Consider the following 20,888-nt stretch of genomic DNA (forward strand, 5'->3'; position numbering starts at 1 on the left):
CAAATCAGAAAATTATATACAGTAAATATCCACTCAATAGAGTGATTTTACCCTAGTGGGAGACTATTTAAAAGAAGTAAGAGGGAAAAATAGAGAAATAAGAGAAAGAGATTAGAAGCAAGGCTGAAAGACAAAGGAATATTACCCAAGCCTCAGGAAATTGGTGAAGGATACAGGAGAGAAAGAAAGAAGGAAAAACAAAAACAAGAACAAAACAAAACTAAAGAGAATGTTCACACTCATGAAAAAACAAAAACAATAAAAAAGAAAAAAGAAAAGAAAAGAAAAACCAAATGAACCAAACACCGACACCCCCCCCAATGATGGGGAAAAGAAAAATGAAGTTTCTTTGTGATTTCAAGCCTGTGGTTATCTTCTGGGGTCTATAGTTTGTGATGCTGTCCAGTTCAGGGTGTGACTCTGCTCTCAGTGGTAGACACAGGAGGCAGTCAGAACCCAGATCAGTACTTGATAATCCTACCAAGCCTGTAGTAAGATTAGGGTTGGGTGCTGCTTCTGGTACTTTTGAATCCACAGAAGTTTAGGCTAATCCTTTCTTCTGGTGGTGGGTTTGGGGCCAGAGTTGTTTAGCTTATAGCACTCTGGGTGTCTTCCTGGCTTGACCACAGCTTCCTGATCCTGGAGGTCTCCCGTGGTTGACCCTTACTCAGTCACTGAGTTTTTAATACTAGGAGCCCTGAGATAAAGCCAACCCATAGCTGCTCTGACTCCTGGGTTCAGTGGCCCCTCCCTAAAATGGTGTCTGACCAAGCTTAATCTCCAGGGGACACTGCAGTCACTTGCACTGGACTCACTCACCAGCTGTTGTTGCACACAGCATCCACTGCTCCATTCCACTGGTGTGTTTCTCTCTGGAGTCTCCTGCCCTCACTGTGTTTCCGTAGATTAGATTTTCCTTTGTCATGCCATGAACCAGGTGCCAGGAAAAAGTACAGACTGCCCCTTCCTTTTTCTGCTTTGAGGTCTGTCTCTTCACTTTCTCTGTGGGCTAATTTTCCCTTTAGATCCTTCCTGGGTCCTGGGCATCCACCTCCCTCCTTCTTTTCTTTCCCAAGTTGTTATTTTCCAGCGTCTGGATCCCGAATCTTAGAAAAGTTGATTTGATGCTGCTTACCGCTCTGGCATCTTCTTGGAAGACAGGGTCTTATTATGTAGCCTAAGTTGTCCTGGAACTTGTAATCCTCCTGCCTCAGCCTGCTGAGTGCTGGGATGACAGCTACCATGCCTTGCTCTAACAACTTTCTTTATACCTGACAGAAAGAACACATTTTAAATGGGGAAACTATGGTGAAAACTTGAGTATCTTGAGTCTTAACTGAAATGCTTTGTCACCAGATCTTAGCAGGGCCTCATACCTACTGTTTTTTCATTATTTCATAATTTCTATTATGGGCAGATAGGGAAATTCTGATATTTTAGTACCAAATTCTATAGAGTTAGATATAAAGTTAAGTTCTAAACCCCCAGGTCAAAATGACAGATTCGACACTACTACTTCTAAGAGACTAGGAAAAGAACAGTGTCTCACCACCTGCCTCTCAAGTGCAAGGTCCTGAGTTACACCTATGGTACCAAAAAAAAAAAAAAAGAACAGTGTCTCAGTATATCAGTGATGGCCAACCTTTTAGAGCTTGCAATTATAACAAACAGCCTACTGTGGCACATGTGCCATGGGTTTGCCACCACTAGTATAGATGAACTGGTGCTGAACACTTACTTCTTATGTTGAATAACATACATTATCCTGTAAATAAAGTTGCAAGCTGGGCCTGGTGGCACTTGACTGTAATCCCAGGACTGGGGAGGCAGAGGCAGGAAGATTGCTGAGTTCAAGGCCAACCTGGGCTACATAGTGAGTTCAAGGCTAGCCTGAACTACATAGGGAGACCCTGTCTCAAAAAACAAAACAACACAAAACAAGTTGTCTTCCTCCTACTAATAGGGAATCTAGATAGATATGAGCTTAAATAATGATACAGGGTTTCTTTTTTTTGTTTTTGGTACCGGGATCCTTGCCCTTGCGCAGCAGGTGGCAAAACCACTGAGCTAAATCCCCGGCCAATGCAGGATTTCTTTATGTGCTGACTTTTGGAGATTGCCTCAAGTTACCATTATCATCACCTTTATCTACTTCTCTAAAGGTGTTAATCATATGCCGTGCTCTATGAAATGATTTTAATTCATTGCCTAGGTTGGTTTAAGATAAAATATTAAACCTAAGCCCCCCCCCCCAAATTAAACCTCTTCAGTCCAAGGTGACTTACTGTGAACTCCTGTGTGTTCTTTCATATTTTGGGTAAACATGTTTCCTATTAAAGAAACAATAGTTATTTGATGAGTTTGGGTTTTTTTTATTTCTCCCAGTACTGGAGATTGAACGTAGGCCTCATGCATACTAGGCAAGTGCTCCACCATTGTACTATCTCCCCAGCCCTTTTTCATTTTTTATTTTTAGACAGGGTCTCACTGAGTTACCTAGGCTGACTCCTGCCTCAGCCTCTCAAGTAGCTAGGATTGCAGGTGTGTGCCACCACACCCAGCAAATTGGTTTGTAAAACATTTTTTTAAAAATGTGATGCCCCTATAATAAACCGAGTGCTTATGGAAATATGTTGTTCTAAATAAACATTACTGAAAGACTCCAGAAGGGTTATTGTACTTTGTTGAGTACCCACTTGCTACCCAGGAGTGGCATAGGCCCTGACCAGAATGGAGTTTACAGTTAATCTCTTGAATATAATTCTCCTTCTAATAGTTTACTTAATGGTGCTCTTCAGAAAAAAGTCAGTTTGACTTGTTTAAAGGAGTGAGACTCTAACGGCTTAATGTATCTTTATGGGCATTTATTTGTTTATTTATTATGGGCTAACTTTTAAAATGCTTTTCAACTTTTGGAACTTAAGGGTCAGCTAGAAATGACTTTAGCCACAGGCAGAAAAGTCTATTAATTTATTTGTTTCTCAGTGCACACATAATCTGCCTTGTATTCCAAGAAAGGATTTTAGTTGCTTCTCAAGTATGTAGTCTGTACAGCAGGAAGAGATTAGATATGTACTCCAGGATTTAGGAAAGCAAATGTCATTCATCCAGAGACATTCTGGATGTCTCTGGACAGATCCAGAATTGAGGCATGACATATGCTCAGAGATGAAAAAGAGATTAGCTTAAGAGGGTTAGAATACTTTTTAAAAACTAAATTCTGAGCAGGGCATGGTAGCACATGCCTGTAATCCCAGCATTTGAGAGGCTGAGACAGGAGGATTGCTGCAAATTCAAGGCCAATCAGGGCTATGTAGTCAGTTCAAGGCCAGCCTGAAGTACAAAGTGAGATCCTGTCTCGAAACAACAAAAACTAAGTTTTGACAGCATGCTTATATATTATTTCCACAGGAAAGAAAAGTGAAAGGTGTTGTCATGTGCCTCTATATTTGACCCTGGGTAATAGCAATACCAGTAAGACAGAATACTTAATTTACTATTTACAGAGCCCAAGGGTTGCAGGGATAGCAAAACATTATAGGATGAAAAAAAAAATCTCCTTAGGTTGAGTATTGCATCAAAACTAATAAGGTGTACTTAATTAGAATGAAAGCAAAGCCTTACAATTAGATTAATTTGTGCAAAGGACCAAGGTCTCTTTTGTGTGGTTGATCTAAGGGACTTAGATCTTATAAATCAGGTTAGTGCTCAGGACAAGGAAGGTAACAAATAATCCCACTCCTCTGTACAGAGGCATATTGTGCGTATTCCATAAAGGTGAATCAACATGGCAAGTGGTCTGGACACCATTTTTCTAGCAACAGCCAAAGTTCTTTATTCTCTTTATTCAAATTTTTAGCTCTGGAATGAAGAAATGAATGAGAGACACAGTAGTTACCTTTATTTAGAAGGCTATTAGATGAAAAACAGAGTAAACTGTACTCAGTTATTCCAGGAAGCCTAGAATTTTTTCAGTTAATTAATTTATTTTTTATTTTGAGGCAACGTCTCACTGTTGCCCAGGCTGGCCTGGAACGCATTCTCCCACCTCAGCCTCTTGAGTAGTTGGGATTACATGAATGTGTTACCATGGCCACCTAGCCTAGGACAAAAATTACAGGAAGGTAGATTTTGGGCTGGTCATACTCCAAAAATGTTGAAGTTGCCATAGAACAAGTTTTAGATAGTCTTAGATAACTGTCAGATGTGTTATAAATTATAATAGAATGCTTTTTTTTTTGGTACCAGCGATCGAACTCGGGTACTTGCGGTTGCGTAGCAGGTGGTGAAACCACTGAGCTAAATCCCCGGCCCTTAGAATGCTTTTTTAGTCTTGTTATAATTTGTCAAATAGTAATACAAGAAAACTTTGTATAACAAAAGATTTCGTGATGCTGAGACAGCTGTAATTACTAATAAAATACAGGCTATGAATAATTTCAGCTGAGCAGAGTGGTTCATGCCTGTAATTCCAGCTGCTTGGGAGGCTGAGGCAGGAGGATCATGAAATCAAGACCAGCCTGGGCAACTTAGCAACAGCCTGTCTTAAAATTTTACAAAATAAATAAAAGGGCTGGGGATACAGCTTAGTGCAGAATCGTGAGTTTGATGCCCAGTACTTAAAAAAAAAAAAAAAAAAATCCAGAGAGTACAGATTTTGTTACCATTTTGAAAAGTAATTTTGAAAAGTCATAGGGCCTCTGAAAGCTCTGTAGATATCTAGCAGTTATATGGCCAGATAAGTGGTTTGAACCAAAGGAATCTACCATAATTTCCTTTTTCAGAATGATGTTCTCAAACAGGAATCCATATCTGAGTAGGTCAGAATTGTGAACATATTTGTTAGACTCCATGGGGATGAGGAACATGTTTGGAATGTTGGGGAATTTAAGTATTTTGAGAACTGTTTTTACAGAAAGAAAAATGTTTTGTTCTGAACATTGATATTTAAAATCCTTAATTTTATTCCTGTTGCAACTAGAGGAAAACCCTAGAACAATCAAAGAGGGGAGAAGTAAAACCTATGCTAGTCACCAGTAGTAATTCCTGAATGATACTGTTTTTATTCACCTAATAAAATATTGTGTAGTCGTCGTTGTCTCCTCCTTCTTCTCCTTCTTCTTCTCCTTCTTCTTTCTTCTTCTTCTTTTCTTCTTCTTCCTCTTCCTCCACCTCCTCTTTTTTTTCTTCTTCTTCTCCTTTGAACCAAGGCCTCTTGGGTAGTATGCAAGCACTCTATACAGAGCTTCATCTCCAGCTCTGCATTATGTACTTTTTATGTAGTTTTTGCTTTGTTCTCTCTGGCAAGAAGCTTGTACCATTTAGTGATTACTGAGAACTGTTGTTGTGTGCTTGTGTTAGGCAATGGGAATACAGGAATTGGAAAGGCAAAGTTCTCTTCCTCAGGGACCTTCTAGTGTAGTTGGAGGCTATATGTAAACATTTAAAGACAACCAAATATATCAGGCAGTGGTATGAATATAAAATTAGTGGCCCCTTTAGTAAGTGCTGTATTAGAGTTAATGGGAATTTCTTGGGCTTATCAGTGAAGTATTTGACTACAGCTGGCCTTGAACTGGGCCTGAACTGGGCCTTGAGGAAGAGATAAGGTGGAGGTAAGAGAGGCCACTTAAGGGATTGGCACAAGCCTGTAATCCCACCCCTTAGGAAGCTGAGGGTGGAGGATCACCATGAGTTCAAGGCCAGTGTGGGCCACATAGAGAGTTCAGTGCCAGCCTGAACTGCATAGCGAGACCCTATCTCAAAAAACAAACACCCAGACATTCTGCCCAAAACAACCAGCAATATAGAGAAATGTTTTAAAATATCAATTCTTTGTGCAGTCATATAATGACAGAGATATAAAATAAGAATATTTACCAGTATTCAAGAATGTTGGGCAGTTTTTAGCTAAGAGGTTTCATTTGGAGGAAATGTTTGAGAAGCCAAAGCTTTGTTTTGTTTTACTGCCAATGTGAAATTGAACGATTCAGTAAGGGTGAATGTGAAATACCTGTATATATTTGATTTAGTAGAGTGTGTATTGAACTTTAGAAGTTAGATATCTAGTTCTTATTTGGTTTTTTGTTTTTTCTCCCTCTCCAAGTGCTGGTGATCAAACCCAGGCCCTCATGCATCTTAAGCAAGGCCTCTGCTACTGACTTACATCCCCAGATCCTTTAGTTCTGTTTATGATGCTAATATTGGTGATTATTCAGCAATCTTTGACAAAAATAAGTTTATTTCTCTGTGATTTGGAAAATCTATAAAATGAGAAGCTTGTATGGAAGATCCCTTAAATCTTTGCTGACTCTCAATTTTGTCCTACTCTTGTAATGGCTAAATCTTGGAAACAGCCCAAATGCCCATCAACTGATGAATGGATAAAAAAAGATGTGGTTTTTTAAAATAATGGCGTATTATTCAGCCATAAAGAAGGATAAACTTGAGACATTTCTAGGTAAATGGATGCACCTTGAAAACATATTCTTTTTTTGGTACCAGGGATCAAACTCAGGACCTTGTGCTTGTGAGGAAGGTGGCAGCAACACTGAGCTAAATCCCTGGCCCAAAGTAAATTTTTATTTTTGTTACTCTGGATTGAACTTGGGACCTTGGGCTTGTGAGGCAAGGCAGAGTAACCACTGAGCTAAATCCCTGGCCTGAAAACAAATTCTTAAATGAAATAAATTGAACACACATGTGCAAATATCTAGTTTCTCTGGTGTGAGAAACTAAAAGTGAAAATAAAGACCAAAAAGAATAGCAAATATTGTGAAACAGGGAAAAAAAAAAGAAATAGTAATGTGCCTTGCCTATGATCAAATAGGACATAAAGGGGTTTTGTGTGTGTGTGTGAGTGTATGTGTTTCATTTAGAGCTGTTTGAGGAAAAGAACCTTGGGTATAGTATAGAACACTATATATTACTTGTTAGTTGTGGCTGTTGGCAAGTATGTGGAGGAACAAATTGTTGGTCTCTAACTACCCTAGAAAAGTTAGGATTAGAATACCGGGAAGTATAGCTCTTAGAAATTGCTTTTGTATAAATTGTGGGGGTGGGGATTGAACACAAGAGGCTTCATACTGAGCTACATCCCCACCTCCTTTTATTTATTTATTTATTTTTGGTACTCGGGATCAACTCGGGACCTTGGACTTTTGAGGCAGGAGCCAGAACCACTGAGCTAAATCCCCGGTCCCCCGCCCCCTTTTAAAATTTTTTGAGACGAGGTTGCTGAGTCACTAAGTTGCCCAAGGTGGTCTTGAACTTGTGATTCCTGCCTCAGCCTTCCAAGTAGCTGGGACTATAGGCGTATACCACAATACTGGGCCAGTAAATATATTTTTAATTTTAAAATTAAAAAATTAAGCTGTGCGACGTGGCACATACCTATAATCCCAGCACTCATGAGGCTGAGGCAGAAGGATTGCTGTGAGTTTGAGGCCAATCTGGGCTGCATATAAAAATAAATAAAATAAAATTACAAAATTACCTCCAGTCAGATGCATTGGTACATGTCTCTAATCCTGGCACGCTAGGAGACTGAGGCAAGAAGATTGCAAGTTTGAGCCCAGGTGGAACGACTTTAGTAAGACCCTGCCTTCAAAATAAGTAAATGAAAAGTGCTTAGGATGTAGCTCATTGTAAAGGCTCAGTACCACAAAAGTAGATAAATAAATACCTAAATAAATACCTCTAAAATATAGAATCACTATAATGGTATTACTCATTAAGTTGGCAGACAGACAAATTTAATGAAAACATGCTAAAAATTCCACCACTCACCCATTTTAACATTTTAATATATTCCTCATGATTTATCCCTATGTGTGTATACATGAATACATAAATGTGTATATAGTATTTAATCAAAATGAAATGTACATACTGGTTTGTAACCTAATTTACTATTAATGCCTATTTATACTAGTAAATATGTAGTTCCAGCATCATTTCTTTTTTAAAAAATTTGTTTTTGAAATTTTAGACTTGCAAGCTGCAAAAAGAGTAGCACAGTAGTACCACCCCTCTTTCTGCTTCTCAAATGTTAAGATCCTTCATAACGACAGTACACGTGTCAAGAACAAGAAATTATTATTACTAATTAAACTACAAACCTCATTTGACTCTTGCCATTTTCCCTAAATGTCCTTTTTTCTGTTTCAGGATCATATCCAGGATACACTTAGTTCTCTCTCTTGTTTCCTTCAGCCTGTAACAGTGACTTGATCTTTTCTTGTTTCTCATGACCTTTATACTTTTAAAGCATACTGAGTGGTTATTTTGTAGACTGTTTCCTTAGTTTGGATTTGCTTGATGTTTTCTGATGATTAGAATAAGATTAAACATTTTTGGCAAGAATAACAGAAAAATTGTGTAGTGTCCTCAGTGCAGCTCATCAAGGAATTCTTGATAGCAGTTTTTTTTACTGGTGATATATTTTTAAAAATTTTTTTATTTTTTGGTACTGGGAATCAAACTCGGGACCTTGCGCTTGGGAGGCAGGCAGCGGCACCACTGAGGTAAATCCCTGGCCCGTGGTGATATTTTTCTTAATTATTTAGTTAAATTAGTTAAATTTAAAGTAGATTTCTTTGTTTTAAAATTACTATCTTTCTCTTTAAAGTTAATAAGTATCTTAAGGGAGATAATTTGAGGCTATTTGGGATCACATTAAATGGGCATATTATCTCATTGGTCTGGTCTAGTCTAGTCCAGTCTAGTCTGGAGCCTGCCCCCAAGACTTGTTTTATAGACCAGTAGCAGTGGTACAACTGTAATCCCAGATTTTGGGAGGCTGAAGCAGCAGGATCTTGAATTGGAGGCCAGCCTTGAACTTAACCAAGTTCTGATGTCTCAAAAAAAAAAACAAAAATGAAAAACCAAGTTTTGTAGTTTGCCTTTAGTATATGTGCTGCCAAAGTGAGCACTAGTTTTGCCTTTTATATGTAAGTCTGTAGTCAATTTAGAATTAATTTTTGTGTATGATATAAAGTATGAAGTTCTTTTTTTTGTAAAGATGTCTGATTGCTTCTGCACCATTTTTTGAAATACTGTCTTTTCTCCTTGGAAATGTGTAGGTACCTTCTCAAAAATTGACTCTCTCTATATATAGATTGATTTTGGTCCCTCTTCTATTCCATTGATTTTGTGTTTGTCTTAATGCTGATGCCACACAGTATAGCTCTACAGTAGGTCCTGAAATGAGGTAGTATAAGTCTCTTCTAGGTCCTCTGAATTTCCATATTTATTTTAATATCAGTTTTCCAGTTTCTAAAATAAGCTTGCTGTTGGCTGGGGATTTAGCTCAGTGGTTCCAGTGCCTGCCTTGCAAGCTCAAGGTTCTGAGTTCGAGCCCCGGTACCAAAAAAAATAAAATAAGCTTGCTGGTATTGTGTGAATTAATAGATCAATTTTGGAAGCATGGACATTTTAACAATATTCAATCTTATAACCAGTGAACATGGTATATGTCTTCATTTATTTAGATGTGTTAGGAATTTCAATGTTTTGTAGTTTTCACTGAAGTTTTATGCATCGTTTATTAAAATGAATTATATATTTGATACTAACTCTAAATAGTTTTTAAAATTCCTTACTTTTCAATTTTTGTTTTGTTTTGGCTTTTGAGAAAGGGTCTCACTATGTACTTCAGCTGAGCTTGAACTCACTACATGTACAGCCCAGGCTGGCCTTGAACTCTCAGTGATCCCCCTGCCTTAGCCTCCCAAATGTTGGGATTACAGGCTTATGCCATTACACCTGGCTTTTCAATTGTTTTTGTTAGTATATACTGAAATATAGTTGGTTTTTGTATATTAATCTTATATTTGATGAGCTTGCTAAATTCACTTGTAGTTTGTATGTGTATTTGATTTCTTAGGAAAATAATCAAGTCATCCATCGGTAGAAACAGTTTTACTTTTATTCCCTTCCAGTGTTTATACTACCCATTGATTAGTTGATTGATTGTCTTAAATTAGCTTCACTAGGACAGCCATTACAATTTGAATAGGGGAGGAGAAAACATATCCTTGTTTTGTTCCTAGTCTTTGAAGGAAAGCATTCATCATTATTATTGCAAATATTTTCTCAACATCTGTGTCTCTCTTTTTCATACTTTTATTTGTATTATATGTATTTGTTTTGGTTTGGTTTTTTTGGTACTGGGGATCGAACTTGGGTCCTTGCGCTTGCGAGGCAGGCGCGGAACCACTGAGCTAAATCCCTGGCCCCTGTTTTGTTTTGTTTTAAGACAAGGTCTCACTATGTAGTTTAGTTTGGCCTTAAACTCACTATAAAGCTCAGGCTAGCTTCAAACTTGATCCTCCTGCTTCAGTCTCCCGAGTGCTGGGATTACAGGCGTGTGCCACCACACTTGGCCCTTTTTCATGTTTTTATTTTTATTTTTATTTTTTGGTACAGGAGATCAAACTCGGGTCCTTGTGCTTGTGAGTCAGGCGGCAGAATCACTGAGCTAAATCCCCAGCCCTTTTTCATGTTTTTAAACTGTCCTTTTTATTCATTTTTAAATCCACATGAACTACCTCATGTTTTTTTGTTGTTGTTGTTGTTGTTGTTGTTTTTTTTTTTTGTTTTTGGTACCAGGGATCGAACTCGGGTCCTTACGCTTGCAAGGCAAGCGATGGAACCACTGAGCTAAATCCCCAGCCCTGTTTGTTGTTTTTTGCTGTGATGAGGATTGAACCCAGGGACTCAGGCATGCTAGGCAACCACTCAGCATCATGCTTTGTTATTTTATAGTTTTATGGGTTTTGACATACCAATAATTTTGAGGCTGCCACGACAGTACAGAGAGAGCAGTTAGTTCTATTGCCCTCAAAAATCTCATCATAGAGCCCGGGGATTTAGCTCAGTGGTGTCGGCCGCCTGCTGAGCAGGCACAAGGACCCGAGTTCAATCCCCGGTACCATAAACAAAACAAAACAAAAAAATCTCATCATTGCTACTTTGTAGTCAGCCCCTTCCCCACATTCAATTTCTGACAACCAATGCGTTGTGCTTTATCAAAAATTTGCCTTTGTCGGAATGTAGCACTGATGGAATTATACATAGCCTTTTTTTCTTTTGGAGACAGGGTCTCACTGTATACTTCAGCCTGGCCTTGAAATCACTTAGCCCAGGCCAACCCCAAACTCGCAGTGATCTTCCTGCCTTACCCTCTGGAGTGTTGGAATTACAGGTGTGCACCCCCACGCCTGGCTGCCTTTTATAAATTTTATTTTTATTTTTTATTTTTTTTTTGGTACCAGGGATCGAACTCGGGTCCTTGCGCTTGCATAGCAGGCGGCGAAACCACTGAGCTAAATCCCCGGCCCTTTTTATAAATTTTAAATAAGTTTTACCATTAGACTACAAACTTGAATGTATACAAATACAAAATTTAACATTAATACCTTACAGTTTTTACGTAACTATGAGAGAAAAGAGCCAATTCATTTCAGGTGAACAGTATAGATTGCATTAGAGGAATTTTAACTGCAAATAATTGCCAGTGTTAGGTTGATAGATAGCTGTATCTTCAGCCCAGTTTCCCTCAGCTTTATTCACTTGAACCCACTAACGATATGTGGCTGATAGGCTGATTTCAGGTAATCAGACCTAACATTTAGGCCCAAATTGCTGTTGTGGACGAGTGAGTTTGGGCAATAGAGATGTACCATACTCCATGCCAGATTCATGCCTATTTATTATAGCCGGTGACCGAGGCGGGCTAGTGGCCTAGAAAGGTTCCTCGGCAATAGGAAGCAGTTTGATTTCTCCTTTTAAATCATGCTTTCAGTTGGGGAGGACTCAGGGAAGAGCAAGGAATCTTACAGAAGCAGAATCATGCCAGGTTAGTGGGGGGTACAAGAAAGTTTCACACACACTAGGTGAGCTACAAAACATCCTGAAACTGTAGCAAGTTTACTGCCAAGCAGGATGTGGGGGTTTGGGGTACTTTGTTCTTGTGCAAGCACTTTGTTCAAGCACAGGTACAAAGTGACATTGAGGCACAAGATGGAGTCGGGTTGGCTATCACATTGCCAGTGAGTATTTCCCAAATGTCTGTTTATACAAAGCATTGCTTGATATCTGGAAACCAGCCTTGTTTGATTGATGATAAGAGCAGAATGGCAGTGTTCTTGAAATCAGTGTATATTGACTGCTAAACCCACTTACTGCGGTAGTTAGGAATTTGGAATAAACAGAGATGGGCTTTAATTGAAGTAGATGCTCTTAATCGTCCAAGGTGCTATGGGACAGGTGCCTTTTGAGTATGACTTTTTCCACAATAATGCATTTTGAAGTTATCCATGATATTGTTTGTATTAATAGCTCATTCCTTTTATGTATTGCCAAGTAGTTGGATATATCACTATTAATTCAGAAAGGATTTGAGGACTCCTTAATGGAATGACCCAGTCCCCAGCTACCAGTCAGCGGGGAAAGCTAACATTTGTGTAGCCCACTCATTCCATGGGTGTGTAAATGTCTTAACCTTAAACAGGCTTCACGGTAAGGCATCATCAGACATGTGATGTGGAAGTCAGAGACCGAAGCAAACAAACACGCTTTAACAAGAAATTCTGAGAAAGCAGTCCTCACAGGAAACAGAGATAACAAGAGAAAATATAAGAAACTATAATTATCCATTCAAAGAAAAGAGGAAATGTTGCATTTATGAAATAAGACAAGGAGAAGGAAGGGAAGAAGGAAGGAAGAAAGGGAGGAAGGGAGGAAGGAGTTAAAGGACAAAATAGAGCTCTTGGAAATTAAAAACATCAAAACATGAATTCAAAATTTAATAACAGCTTGGAAGATAGAATTGAAAAAATTTCTTTAAAAGTAACGCAAATTGACCTAGAGTTACAAAAAGGAAAAAAACCAGAAAAAATAAAGACCCAGAAAGTCTCTAAGAAATAATGCAGGGAAAGTTTCCAGAATTAAAAAAACATAAATTTCCAGATTGAGAGGTCCATGAAGTGAAAAGTCCAGCACAATGAATGAAAAAGACCTACTCTAAGGCACTAACACCATCCTGAAATTTTAAACAGTAGGGATAAATAGAAAAATCACAAAATGTACAGAAAAAAAGATCATACACACAAAAAAATCATAAAGACTATTTATTAATTCACCAGTTGAATAGTTAGATTGTTTCTGATTTCTGGTAATTATGGATAAAGCTGCTGTAACATTTGTGCACACATGAACACAAGTTTCATTTCTTTGGTAAATACCCAGTAGGTTTTTTTATGATGAACTCATTATTTATTGAATGTGTAATCATAGGTTTCAGAAATCCACAGACTCATAAGATACAGTTGTGTACAACAGCCATATCAGATAAATATCTATCCCTCACCTCTTTTTTTGTGGTACTGGGGGATTGAACCCAGTGTCTTCACACTGATCTACATCCCCATACCTTTTTAAATTTTTATTTTGAGACAGGATGTCTCTAGTCACACTTTATAGCCTAGGCTGCTGAACTTGTGATTCTCCTCCCTCAGCCTCACAGAATGCTGGAATTCAGGTGTGAACCAAACGAGTTTCTTAAAAGCAAGGAAGCTGGCTGGGGATATTGAGCCATTTATACCTAGTAGTCTGATTGGTGGGTCATATGATTAGTGTATGTTTAGCTTTGTGAGAAACTGTTGAACTCTTGTAAAGTGCCTGTTCCATTTCTGAGTCCTTATCCTTTCCTTCCTTAATTTTTCTGCATCATTATTGGTATTTGATATTGTCAGATTTTAATTTTAGCCACTCTAATAGACTATATAGAAATATCTCATTGTCATTTTAATTTTCATTCTCTTAGTGACTGATGATATTGAACAGAATGTTTTCTTGTGCAGATAAGCCATCTTTTCTTTTGAAGAACAGAAGATTTTATATTTGATGAGGTAGAGCTTCTCTCTTTTTTGGAGACAGGGTCTTGCTATGTAGTTCAGGCTGGCCTTGAACTCCATCCTCCACCTCAGCCTCCTGAGTGCTGGGATTATAGGTGTGTCCCACCACACCCATTTTTTTGTTTTTTGTATTTAATGTTATGTGCTTTTTGTGTTCACAGAACTCTGACTTGCATCCATTTTGATGTGTTACTAAACACTATGGTTCCCTCAAACAGTTAAACTAAGAAATAGAGAATGCTTTGTCTAGCCTGTGACTGATAATAGGTTACCTTAACACAGCAAGAATGGCTATTCCTGTGTGTCACAAACCTACCCTAATAATTAGGGTGGGGTGGGGTGGGGGAAGAATGGCCATTCCAGAGGGAAGCACCCCCCCCACACACACTGTGGATAACTTTTTTGTTTCCAGATATTTATTATATCTGGGCAACTGCTTATTTCCAAGGTTAATTTTATTTAATTCCCCATCTGCCTTTTGTATTGGCAAAGGACAAAATATATTATAAATCATCTTGAAAATATAGAATTATGCTTTATTTGTACCCTACATTATAAAGTGAGAACTTCTAAGTTAATCTGTTATCTTTTCTTTCAGTGGTGGGATCAACAAGTTCATTTTTATACTGCTTTCTTGCATCATTTGGCACAGTTGGTGCCAGAAATTTATTTTGCTGAAATGGACCCAGATTTGGAAAAGCAAGAAGAGAATGTACAGTTATCAATATTTTCTCCGTTGGAATGGTACTTATTTGGAGAAGATCCAGATATTTGCTTAGAGAAATTGAAACATAGTGGAGCTTTTCAACTCTGTGGGAAGGTTTTCAAAAGTGGAGAGACAACATATTCTTGTAGGTAAGAATTAGAGATTTACAGGATTGGTTATAATTATAAACTTGGTATTTCATACTTATTCCATGGTTTTTTTTGTTTTACTACTACTTATACTATATTTACCCCTATTTAGTTAACCTCCTTTTATTTTATAGTTTAAGTCTGTTTTGCTCATACAGGTTGTTTTTTGAATATGTGACTTCAAGTTACACAGTTCTCTCACTTTTTTTCTTCCTGTTCTCCAAAACTATATAATTAATAGATTTTTGCTTTGTGTGTATTGTAGTCATCATACTCTTATCTTAAACCTCTAAGGCCAGGTATATCTCAGAATTCTGAATACTTCCCCATCAGAGTCAAGGCAGGATCCTATAATCAAACACAGCAAGATTTCCGTAACTAGGGCCGGGGATTTAGCTCAGTGGTTCCACTGCTTGCCTGCCTCGCAAGCCCAAGGTCCTCAGTTCGATCCCTGGTACAAAAAAAAAAAGATTTCCGTAACAAAACTGAATGTTCACACCAAGTGGTATGAATAAAGTCTGTAGTCCTGTCGTGTCATGTTATGTCATTCCTCCTTTTCCTTTTCTTCTTTTGAAATAACTGAGATTTGGTGTAAGCCTGCAAAGTAACAAAACCTTTTAGGATTTTTTGAATTTCACAGTTGTGGGTGAAGGATTGTGGACCAACCGTTGGGAACAATTAGAATTTAGCTGAACAGAAGAAGCCAGTGGTAGGGAAATTAGAAACATCTTTAGGCTTTTTGTTTGGTGTAGGAGCAGTTGTCCTAAGCATCATGGTAAATCAAAGAAGTTTTTTTTACTCCCTACTGCTACCTGAAATTTTTGACTTTTAGAGCTTAGCAACACTTTTATTTTTCTTCTTTATTAGAGGTACTTTAGGAGAATGAATTTTTAGATTTCATGAAAACAGTTTTTATTGTCTTTGCTTCCCTCTGATTTTAGAGTTGACTGGTTATATATATATATATATATATATATATATATATATTTAATACTTGTTTAAAACCAGTATTATCCTGCTCTTTTCTCAGAAAAAAATTTACTTTTGAATTTTGTGTACTATTTTCTGTCATGCATTTATCTTATGTGTATAGCTTAATTTATCATATATTTTTAGCTAAAGCCCAGTCAGGTTCAACTAAAGCACAGTAGATATTTGTAGAATTCATGTCTCTAAAAATTTCTTGAAGATATTGTTACAACCAGGGATTGGCACTGGCATCTAGTGGGCAGAGGCCAGGTTGCTGCTGACCATCCTCCAATGCAGAGGACGACAGATCCCTCTATGCCCAGCAGTTATCTCATAAAGTCAATATGCTGACGGTGAGAAGTCCTGCTCCAGAGGTTCAATCGATTATACATATTTTAAAGAATATTATTAGGCAGGCCGGGGATTTAGCTCAGTGGTTTCGCTGCCTGCTGCGCAAGCGCAAGGACCCGAGTTCGATCCCCGGTACCAAAAAAAAAAATATTATTAGGCAACCTTTATATCCTCTTGGCCTTTTAAAATGTGTGTGTGTGTGTGTGTGTGTGTGTGTGTGTGTGTGTGTATATGTTGCTGGAGATCAAACCCAGGGCTTCACTTGTGTTAGGCAAACACTTTACTGAGCTTCACCCCAGCCCTAAAATTCATTTTTCAAACTTCCTAATTTCATCTATACAACTCTTTTAATTAAATAAAATATTTAAAAAATCAATCCAACACTTTGTACTAATTTATATTGTTTTTAGTGATTGCCTAAAAGTATCAAGTACTGCATTTTAAAAAGTTGTTATTAGGGAAGAGATTGAATTTCAGTCATTCAGTAAATATTGTGTAGTATGTCCTAGGCACTGTTTTGGGTACTTGGGACACATCAGTGTATGAAATAAAAATCCCTTCCTTTATGGTTCTTGTATTCCCGATAAATTTCGTCTTTATCCAGACTTCATTTAACAATGTATAGTCAGTGTTTATAAAATCTATTTATAAGTTCCTTTTTTTTTTTTTTGGTACTGAGGATTGAACTCAGGACCTTGCGCTTGTGAGGCAGGCGCCGGAACCACTGAGCTAAATCCCCGGCCCCAATATTTATAAGTGTAATGAGATGAGATGATGGCAAATAATGGAACACAACTGATCATTTTTCACAAAATAAAATTTTGAGTTGTAACTTAACAGCTCGACACCAAGGTGCAGGCTCAAAGTTATGAGAGTGATTTAAGAAATAAAACCAAATGTGTACACTTAACATTTTCAGTAAGGTTAAAATGATACTAACAGTGTTGTCTTTGCTCAAAATATTTTGAAATCCAGTTTTTGAAGCATTTTCATATTCAGTTGATGCCATACAGGAAACTTATTCACATGATAGTCATACCATAAGCATCAATAGGAGTTGTCTAAATTTTGGAATCTAATTGTCAATCTTTTCCAGGGACTGTGCAATTGATCCAACATGTGTACTCTGTATGGACTGCTTCCAGAATAGTGTTCATAAAAATCATCGCTATAAGGTATGAAACCAGAGCCATAAAATCTATGGATTAGCAAGAATCTGATGGCCTTCTAGTCCAAATTCTTGACTAGTACTTACATTCCTGCTAAACAGAACTGGTATGTGGGCCTTTAACCTCTATTAAATATATAATGTGATAGGACATCTCCTACTTCAGGAGGTAGCCCTTTACAACTTTTTGGTGAGACATATCACTTTTATACAAAAGTTTGTATAAAGCATACAGATAATTTAAAGAATAACGATATCAAAAAACTAAAAACAGAACTGCTGTACCATATGATCCAGCTGTACCACTCCTTTCTATATCTCCAAAGGAATTAAAGTCAGCATATTGCGCTATAGAGATACATGCATGCCCGTGTTTATTGCAGCACAGTTCACAATAGTCAAGATATGGAACCAGCCTAGTTGCCCATCAAAAGATAAATAAATGTATAAAGAAAATAGAGTGCATGGTGGCACATCCCTGAAATACCAGCACTCGGGGAGGCAGAGGATTGCAAGTTTGAGCCCAGCCTAGGTAACTTAGTGACTTGGTAAGACTTTGTCTCAAAAAAGGAAAAAAAAAAAAATGGCTGAGACTTTAGCTCAGTGCAGAGGTTCTGAGTTCAATCCCCAGTACTGCCAAAAAATACAAACGAACCAAAAACAAAAGTGATTGATATACACACACACATGCACGTATGCACACACACATACACAAACACAGTATAATTTAGCCTTGTAAAACAAATCATGAGCTGAGTATGGTGACTCACGCCTGTAATCCTAGCACTTTGGGAGGCTGAGGCAGGAGGAGCACAAGTTTGAATCTGACCTAGGCAACTTAGCATTTCAAAATAATATACTTAACTTTACATAGTGTATATTTTTTGTATAGTAAAATGCCCCATAAAAGAAAAAAAAAAGGAATACATTAAAGAAAAATTGAAAGTGCTGAGTATGGTGGTATACACCTATATTCCAAGCTCTTGGGAAGCTGAGGCAGGAAGATTGGGACTTTGAGGCCAGCCTGGGCCATGTAGGAAGTTTTAGGCCAGTCTGCACTATTGCAAAACCCTGTCTTCAATAAAAAAGGAAAAAGAAATTGAGAGAAATAAGAAGTATTGTTCCAGGGAAGGGGGCAAAAGGAGAGTAATGGCAGGGTAAGACTCAAGACCAGATCTTATGTGAACAAAAACAAAGACAAAACTTTAGTGGCACAATAGTTCTAACAACTTTTGAGAACAGGAAGGAGACAAAATTTTGAGCCTTTGTTTTGGAATGCATCTTTTGCTTCCTATTTTTTCATTATCCTTGCAGATGGGAGCACAGTCTTTGATTTGATGAGTAGATTTAATTCCAGGAAGCAGAAATCAGAATAATAACTGAATCAAATAGAACAGAATTCACCTAAGTAGACTGAATTCACCTAAGTTGGTTCAGAGAATCAGACCTGTTGTAGCCTTGAGAGTGATATGATGATGCTGTTTGATTGAATACATTCCCAAGCCAGCTAGAACATATCTGGAGAAGAAAACAGACCCCTACTAACCTTTAAAACTTAAGCTATAAAGCTAGTTAAATCTTTGTAACAACTGGTTTTTGTATTTTTTGTTTTTTTGTTTTTTGGTACTAGGATCGAACTCAGGACCTTGCACTTGCGAGGCAGGCGGTGGAACCACTGAGCTAAATAAATCCCCGGCCCTCTAACAGCTGGTTTTAATGTACAGAGCACATTTTACTGATTACCTTTTATATTGAAAAAAGTTCATCTTAAGCACAGCTTGGAGACTGAGGAATGGCCCTTTGAGGTTTCTTTCATACAGCCAAGGAAAGAAATTTGCCTTCTGGGGAATTGAGTTAATTTGTTTGCTTGTTTTGAGAGAGGATCTCGCTATGTAGTTCAGGCTGTTCTTGAATTCACTGTGTAGTACAAGCTGGCCTAGAACTCACAGCAATCCTCCTGCCTCAGCCTTCCGAATGCTAGGGTTATAGACATGTGCTACCACACCTGGCTGAACTAATTTCTAATCTAATCCTTAAGACTAGAATGATAAAAGTGGGAGGGAAATCAAAACCCCTTGCTAATCTGCAAAACATTGTTACTGGGAATTGATTGGGACTTGAGGCCTTTCTTCAGAAAACAATGATTTTATTGTCAGTCCTGTTTTAGATCCTAAACCCTATTGACATGTATTTGTACTTATTAAATACTGCTTCACTGAAAAGTATATTAGTAATCAGGAAAATACCACCAACAATCTTCTTTCTTTTTTTTTTTCTTTTTGGTACCGAGGATCAAACTCGGGTCCTTGCACTTGCGAGGCAGGTGGCGGAACCACTGAGCTAAATCCCTGGCCCTCTTCTTTCTTACTAGTGGTTTTATCTTATTTGTGTATCTTTTATTCCAACTGACCATAAACTTCTTGAGGACAGGTTAGGTCTCACATACTTTATACCTCTTGTGTTTGTCGTGGTACTTAGGATACAGAGACTTTTGGTAAACATTTGTTGAAATGAAATGTTAGGATCAAAGGGGCTAAATCATAGGCAAAACTGATGGCTAAGATTTAATTATAAAAATAATTATTTCCATATATTTAGCATCATCCTCCTTTATAAATACTGTGATCTTCCTACTTGATAAGAAAATATATATATTGTCTTCCTCCCCCTACCCCTTGATACTAAGGACTGAACCCCAGGCTTTCAAACTGAGCTACATCTCCAGTCCTTTTTATTTTTATTTTTTTAAATTTTGAGACAGGTCTCACTAAGTTGCTGAGTTGCTACGGCTGAGCTCAAGCTTGTGATCCTCCTGCCTCAGCCTCCTACATTGCTGGGTTTACAGGTGTGTGCCACCATGCCCAGCTGTATATTGCTTTCAAACACAATAGCATTTAAGAAATTATTTATTGGGCTGGGCGTATAGCTCAGTCGTAGAACACTTGCTTAATATGCACAAGGCCCTGGTTTTAATCCCCAGCACTGTAAAACAAATAAACTTAGGCAATACATTAAAAACTGCTTTTTCAAAATTCAGATAATACTACAGAATGTAAACATTACAACTGGATTTTTGTCCTGTTGTATTTGCCTCCCTAGTGGTAACCATAATTAAAAAATACAGTGTCTAGCCTGACAGTTTTTTGGTGAGACAGAATCTCACCATGTTGCCCAGGCTGGCCTTGAAATCACAGTCATCCTCCTGTCTCAGCCTCCCAAGTGCTGGGATTACAGTTGTGCACCACCATGCCTGATTTAGCCTGACAGATCTTTATTACATTTATCTGGCATGTTTATGTATATGGGGGGGTAGAGAGTTTATACTGTATATTCTGTTTTGCAACTTGTTTTTAACTTAACAATACTTTACAAAGATTATTCTGTATTGATACATGTAGTAAGTTTTGGCTTATTTAATTGCTATAAAATGCCTTTTTTTTTTTTTTGGTACCAGGGATCGAACTCAGGTCCTTAGCTTGCGAGGCAGGCAGTGGAACCACTAAGCTAAATCCCCAGCCCGAAACTCCTTTTTCTAGACAAGTAGATTGTTTACTTTTTTTGACAATAAAGTGTTTCTTTGAACAAACACATTTTTAAAAAATCTTTGCTTTTATATAAACAAGTTT

At 37.8% G+C, this 20,888-nt stretch overlaps 1 protein-coding gene across 5 annotated transcripts in view; it reads left to right on the forward strand.

The window, feature by feature from the left end:
* Positions 1-20,888, forward strand: part of Ubr1 (ubiquitin protein ligase E3 component n-recognin 1) — a 190,835-nt gene that overhangs the window by 14,163 nt on the left and 155,784 nt on the right. For all 5 annotated transcript variants that reach the window (XR_002388329.2, XM_021241737.2, XM_013078437.3 and 2 more), the window contains exons 2-3: positions 14,518-14,774; positions 17,191-17,269. Coding sequence is in view for 4 of the 5 variants with exons in the window: in XM_021241737.2 (XP_021097396.1) it covers positions 14,518-14,774; positions 17,191-17,269 (336 nt within the window). In the remaining variant the exon portion in view is untranslated. The remainder of the gene's footprint in view (positions 1-14,517; positions 14,775-17,190; positions 17,270-20,888) is intronic.

The sequence above is a fragment of the Heterocephalus glaber genome, unplaced genomic scaffold, assembly GCF_053883595.1.
Source record: "Heterocephalus glaber isolate CG9 unplaced genomic scaffold, H.glaber_assembly_v1.0 deba00000809, whole genome shotgun sequence".
Taxonomy (NCBI): domain Eukaryota; kingdom Metazoa; phylum Chordata; class Mammalia; order Rodentia; family Bathyergidae; genus Heterocephalus; species Heterocephalus glaber.